This window comes from Solea senegalensis, linkage group LG20 (genome assembly GCF_019176455.1).
Source record: "Solea senegalensis isolate Sse05_10M linkage group LG20, IFAPA_SoseM_1, whole genome shotgun sequence".
Lineage (NCBI taxonomy): Eukaryota > Metazoa > Chordata > Actinopteri > Pleuronectiformes > Soleidae > Solea > Solea senegalensis.
The window spans coordinates 8,218,833-8,225,349 of record NC_058039.1 but is presented as its reverse complement, the minus strand read 5'-3'; the positions used below and the strand labels follow the sequence as shown (position 1 = coordinate 8,225,349).

The following is a 6,517-nucleotide window of genomic DNA, read 5'->3' as shown; positions in this document are numbered from 1 at the left end:
AATAAACTCGTAAATGCGGGTAGTCTGAGGGTAGTTGCAGAAATGCAGGACTAAAAATAAGTGCAGGAGTGTCTGTGTTTATTCACCCCAGAGAGAACAGAACAGTGGGCCTGTGTGTAAATGTCCAACCCTCTTTTTTCTGGTTTTAATTTGTGGACACACACCTCCTGTACAAACATTTAGAGGTGCGCTGGATCAATGAAAAATCATCATCACAGAGAAGATCTGCACACCGTACAACTCCCATTTGAAGTGAGTTTTATTGCCGCTAATATTTATTTATCAATATCATTACAATAATAGCTTGATACCACTTTGTCTTTTCTGATATCAGTCCAGTTTTTAAATGAATCTTTTATAGTGCCCCATTTTAAACAACAGCCATTTCAAAACATAATGTCCCGACTGTAAAAGAAATATTGTGTTCCCCATAAAGAAGAAATAAAATCTCACATTTTTACAGCCTGAGTTTAGTGAAGCATTATTGAGAAATGTAAGTTTTTTTTTTGGATCAAATCAGATTTTTAACATATTTGATCCAGTGATATAGACCTGTATCGATCCAGTACCGATACTGAGTATTGTCCAGACTCATCCCCGATCTTTACTTTTAGTCTAAGGAAGAGGTTGTTCTTCTTATTCCGCTTCTTTATTTGTGGCGTAACATGGAAAATATTCTACCATCTAAAGTCTTCACTGGCTTCTCAGGGTTTACATTTTAACCAGATGCCTTAGTCATGTTCTAAATAAAACTGGGGTCACTGTGTCAACAAGGCCACATTTTGGCCAAGGAATGCGCTTCTTCATCTCCGCTCTCCCCTGGGGGTAAACAAGGAGGAGGAGGAAGGAGGACTAGGGGAGGTCTCAGCTGGGACTTTCCTCATTGCCCTGCAGGGAAAAAAAGTTGGGCACAGCGCCGGAGATGTTCCCCGGTGCCGCCACGCTGGAGGTATGCGAACCTGGGGACGCGTTTACCAGCAGCTTCCCCTGCGCTCGGGGATTCTGCTGCTGCTGCTGCTGATCCCACCGCTGCTCGTCGCGCTCCAGCTGCTCGTCGTCGGTCCACGGTTACCTCGAGCCGCAAGTCTGGGATCCGACGAGCAGGGAGGCGCTGCCGTCGCTTTCTCTGTTCTCAACATCGAACCGGAGAAGAGCTCGCGCCGGTGGGGAACTCCGTTCCTACGACCGCGTCTGGAGGAAGAGGAGGAGGAGGATGGAGAAGGGATCAGGGAGGGGACACGAGCCTACGAGGATGAGAACGAAATACAGGTGAGCTGAGCAGGTCTGCAGGTTTTTACATTATTTACGCTTAACATTTATTTATTTTGATTTTTATTATACATTGGGATATTTTATGTTTTTTTTTTTTTTTAAGTGGTTTTATGAGGTTCTGACTTCACTGCACTCTGCACGCACCCAGTGCTGGGAGCCAGGCTGAGATATGAAGGCTCGACCTCACTGAAAACATGGCTGCTGCCAAATCAGTAAATTCAACTGTATTATTTTGACAAACATGTACAGAATGAGGCAGCAGTAGACCAGTAGGGATATTCTAAAATGGTTCATTTGACATGTAGAAGCTTTATGTAGCTTAATGTCCTAAAAACAGCGATCAATCATCACCCACCAATTTCTCCTGGACATCTCTAGTCATGTCTACTTCCACCTCTCCAAAAATCAAAGCCCGGAACCATAATATTATGGATGCTGTCTACATTGAGTATCTGTGGATCTTTGTTTCTCACAGATGTGCTCGGACATTAACCTACACTTTGCTTTGTCTCTATAATGAACGCTTATGGAGAGGAAAACTCTTAACGCAGACAGCATCTGTAATATTGGGCCCCACTGGTCTACTGCTGCCTCATGTTTAACGTTTTTGTCAAAATAATACATTTGAATTCACTGATGTGGCAGCAGTGGATTAACAACTCCTGTGTGCCGTGGTGTAACATTGCTGGTTTTCTTGATGAACTCTAGTGCAGGAGTGAATCACACTTGTGTTTACAGTCACAAAGAGTCACAGATTCTTAAGATATTGTCAACATGTTCTGTTAGGTGTTACAGTATGTGAGCCTCCATGGGGGGGCTCACATACTGTAAAACATCTAACCGTTACTTTAATGCCACACATAGATTTGATACAAAGATGCTGATGTCTCCTCATTCACTTTGTTTACTATCCCGAGGCCGTTGATGCACAGCTCTGTGAATTATTCCAGACAAGATGGAACAGGTGAGTGTGGAGCGGAGCACAGCACTGACCCCAGATCAGAGAGCGGTGACAGCTGTTCTCTCTTTGGCCTTTGGTCGCACCCATAACACCGCAGCCTTCACCTGTGTTTGAGTGTGGGTGCATCTGTCCCCTCTTTGCCTCGCACTCCTCACCCTGCACTCTCTTTCATTCTTTTTTTTCCCTCTCACTGTCTCTTTCTCTGCCCAAGGCTAAACTCTCTGACTCATTCTGTGAATCATCACCCCTCCCCACCTCCTCTCCAATGAGGTTGCCATGGTGACCACAGGGTTCAGTGGTGAGTCGAGTGGGGGGGCTTTCTTTGGCTGTGTGTTTGCACGTTACAGTGCCTCAGGCAAGTGTCTTACCAGCAGGACTTAGGTCAGGTCCTGTGACCCCCTCAGCACTCGCACTCATACCTGGGCATGGGGGTGCAGGCAAACCCAAGTTTGTGTCAGGAACTCTTAGTATTCATTCAACACCCCCCACACACACACACACACACACACACACACACACACACACACATTCCCATGAATCTAATGGTAATCCTTGCACTGTAGTATCAATATGTGTGTCTGTGTTGCCAGGTTGGATCCAGAGCAGTGGAGGTGCAGCCGTGGGCGGCCGGTAAGCCGTCATTTACGGCAGAACTCGGTCGTCTCATTGCATACATCACCAGGCCACAGGTAGGTGAAACAACATAGATATATCAACAAAATCAGAATGGAGTTAGGTATCACTTACATTACTCTATATATGTGGCTTGGGAACCTTTAAATTTCAAAGTTGTCCAGTGAAAGCAAAAGTTTCCCCCTTGAAGAGGAAGTGAAACTATCATTGTTTTATTAGAAATAAAAGCAAAAACAAAAACTGGAGAAAATACTTCACTTTCCCTATCTGTCTTTGCAATCATCAAGTGACCCCCCCCTCAAATTTATGTTGTGACCCTATGAGAAGTCCACGATCCTAATATTGGCAACCTGTGCTCGAAAGTCTCAGGCTATTCTCTCAGTCATCAGGGATGCACGGATGCCGTAGCCAGGAGTTAGAGCTTGCCAAGACTTAACAGTAATCAATAAAACTTCACTTTCTCAACTACTACTTCTCCCTCAGTCCACTTTTTCACTTTTACAACAGCAGACTTCCAGTGTGGGGGCTAACATAGCAGTAATATGATCAGTCAGGCACTGTCAATATGCTGGCAGCACAATCCTGCCAAATCTGGAGCGAGTAAAGCTTTTCAGTTCCAGGCTGGAAACTCCCAAACAAGAGTTAAAACTTCTGTTGCTGCACCAAGTGCTGAGGAGAATGAGAGGAAGATTACATATCTAATCAAACCTGGTGCATTGTGGTAGATTTTGTCCTGTATCTGTCACAAAGTAAAATCACTACTCTACTCTTGTTGAATGAACATTTATAGAATTGTGCATGTAAATGAAAGTTAAAAGTACATCACAAAGTCCTCTCCTTCTCTACCTCTGTCCACACACAGTTGAACTGCTCCAGGGTTATATGTCCAGCTCAGGCTCAGGCCTCACAGCCTCCTGCAGAGTCACTCCACTGGCTGCTGTGTGCCGAGGCCTGGCTGCTTCCTGCTGCAGACAGACCGTGTGTGGCGTACTCCTTCAGGTGCGTCCATATGTCTACAAACTATGAGCATGTGTCACTGTGAGTGCCTATGCATTCCTGATGCTGACAGAGCTGGAATGCAAATAAATGCAATGCATGTTTAATCATGCACACAATATTCTCCAAACTACCTCGGAGCTCCCCTGACGTTCTGTCTGTTTTTTTTCCTCTGCTCGCCTTTTGTCTCTCCAGTATGGATGGAAGAGATGCCGACTATCTAAAGACAGTGTCTGGGCTGGGGTGTGAAGTGCACAGTTTTGATCCCAGCAGCACCAATGCATCTGCCGGTCCCCTTGGCAACAGTTTGGCTAGTAACCATGGTGACAGAGGTGTGGTCAGCCAGCACAAGATGTGGCTGGAGTGGCGCGCTGCAAGGAAGCGCAAGCACAAGGCAAGAGGCGACCTGGGTAGTGTCTCGCAAACGTTGGCAGACATCATGGCAGCTCTGGGACATCACACAGTAAGACACACACACACACATATGCACACTCACACACATGGAAATGTGGAGAAACAGCGCCAAACAAACATACCTTAAGAGTTGTTTCTCCCCAACATACCAGGAAAGCTCTCTTACTTGTACATTCCCATGGCAACAGGGCTCTGCGCCATCCCTGGCTGCCATGGCAACAATTTCAGTGAGTGAGTGAATCACACAGTGGCCCAGTTGCATCCTGCAGCCACCAGAGGGAACTACATACACACAGTTGGAGTGTATGCTCCGCTGAAGTGCTCCAATATTTACATTAAGAAATATTAATTAATACACTGGATTAAGTCTGTGGTCAAGGACTAGAAAATGATTTGTTCGGTTTTCAGACACAATGACATGAGTCGTTCTGAATATCAAAGTCATAAGAGTTGCCTTGGTGAGCAAAATAGTTATGTACTTGTTTTGTTTGTATTTTCTCTGTAGGTTCACTTTTTGTACGCTGACCTGCTCAGTGCAGAGTGGCGAGTTTTCCAGAACTGGATTGAGTCAGGAACTCTGCAGAGTGTCCATCATCTGGTTGCTACAGTGCATCTGCAATGGGCAGGGTTTGAGGTGGGAGGAACTGATGAGGAAGTGCTCTGCTATTGGTTCAGCGTTCTACAGGGTCTCCAGGCTTCTGGACTGAAGCTGGTCCACAGCTCTGCAGGAGACGGTCACAGTGTCCTGAAACGAACAGTTGGACATGCTCGCAGCTCCTACACTCTCAGCTGGGTCAACACGAGATATTGACATGGGCACAGGTGAGTACACATGCCTGGACTCTGTGGAGGACTGCAAACAAACACTAGAAGGGAACAGAAACTAGTGTTTTCTTGAAATTAACTTTACCCCCACTTTCATTTCAGACACATGCTTTCTTGGCATGACATCTCCCTCTAGTGGAGATGAACGGATCTGTCTTTTTATGACCGCTTACAGGAAAACACGGGTGTGTTTAATGCTGGCTATATAATATGATATGATATGATATAATATAATAACACATTTAAATATACCAAACAGATTTCTTACCAACACTTAACATTTATTTTCATGTCTTTCAGTAGTTGAATCACAGATTTGCAATGTTTTTATCAATATCATATCATACCGTGTCGCTCCTTATGCAGTAGCAATATTTTGAATGTATAATTAAAACAATGATGCGACAATGATTCTGTCGGCCTTTTGTGTGCAATGTTTACAATAAAAAAGAAGCTTTAATTATTTGGAGACTGATCGTGCCTGCCTACTGTGAATAACATACATTTTGCACTGCGCTATGTACTGTATAAGGCAAAGAAGGAAACAGTGGAATCATTAATGTACATTTTATACACCAATTAGTCAAGCCAAAGAACCTTTATTAATGACATAATCTAATGACATGTCTGTCTCCAAACTACACCCATCATCCTTGGCAACAAAATAGCTATACAGTATATATTACAGTTTACAGTGTGTAGATCAAATAAATGCAGTCTATTACTTGTCATATCATATATTTGTGGCTCATTTTTTATTCTTTTATTTTAAGGCCAGCACATTGGGCTGTGAGAAACAGTATTTTGTTCCCAGGTACTTTGACATGACACTAAAAATATCTTGAATCTTGAATATTGATAAGAAATGTATTATTCTCAAGATGTTTATGGACCAAAAAGCAGAATCCTTGACTTCAGAGAGACTGACTCATGAGACATGTGGTCGATGATCAATGGGAGAGTTAGGATTTGTTTACTAGGTACGTTTTGCTATGTACGCCTGCTTTGTTTCTGTTTGATAGGTTTCTTTGTGTTGTTTTTTAAATATTCTGAATGATTGTGTTTGTTTTTCAGTTCATATATTATGTGCTTGGTATGTGTATGTTGATGTGAATTAAAAAATACCATATGTTTATCTTAAATGTACTTGTTTTATTTTGTGTATATTTTGTAGTTGTGTCATTACTTTTGCAACATTGTAACAAACAGTGTCTCAATACTATTGATGAGCACACTTTAGGTTTGTCATTACAGATACATTTTCAGTTATATATCTGCTATTCATTTATCTGAAAGTTGTATCTGAAATAACAGTTGTTGAGTCATTGTAGATAAATATGTGATGTTTACAACCGTTAATTGTTAAAGGTAGCCAGTTAGCCCGGACTATGTTGACGCAACGGTCACCCGGTGAGG

General features: G+C 43.2%; 1 protein-coding gene across 2 annotated transcripts; it reads left to right on the top strand.

The window, feature by feature from the left end:
* Positions 1-762: 762 nt before the first annotated feature.
* On the top strand, positions 763-6,236 carry LOC122786386 (methyltransferase-like protein 24). Of its 2 annotated transcripts, XM_044052659.1 has the most exons (6): positions 765-1,269; positions 2,824-2,922; positions 3,729-3,865; positions 4,058-4,325; positions 4,782-5,098; positions 5,204-6,236. In XM_044052659.1, exons 1-5 carry the CDS (start codon positions 952-954, stop codon positions 5,085-5,087), a joined length of 1,128 nt encoding a protein of 375 aa, XP_043908594.1. In that variant the 5' UTR covers positions 765-951; the 3' UTR covers positions 5,088-5,098; positions 5,204-6,236. The 2 variants fall into 2 exon arrangements, with proteins under 2 accessions (XP_043908593.1, XP_043908594.1); XM_044052658.1 differs by having other exon boundaries at positions 763-1,269; positions 4,782-6,236.
* The last annotated feature ends 281 nt before the right edge of the window (positions 6,237-6,517 follow it).

Excerpts from the sequence above, each read along its gene's own strand:
- LOC122786386 (XM_044052658.1), top strand. The coding sequence starts at position 952 with ATGCGAACCTGGGGACGCGTTTACCAGCAGCTTCCCCTGCGCTCGGGG. Across the intron at positions 2,923-3,728 it reads CATACATCACCAGGCCACAG|TTGAACTGCTCCAGGGTTAT; the intron begins GTAGGTGAAACA and ends GTCCACACACAG. Across the intron at positions 4,326-4,781 it reads CAGCTCTGGGACATCACACA|GTTCACTTTTTGTACGCTGA; the intron begins GTAAGACACACA and ends TTTTCTCTGTAG.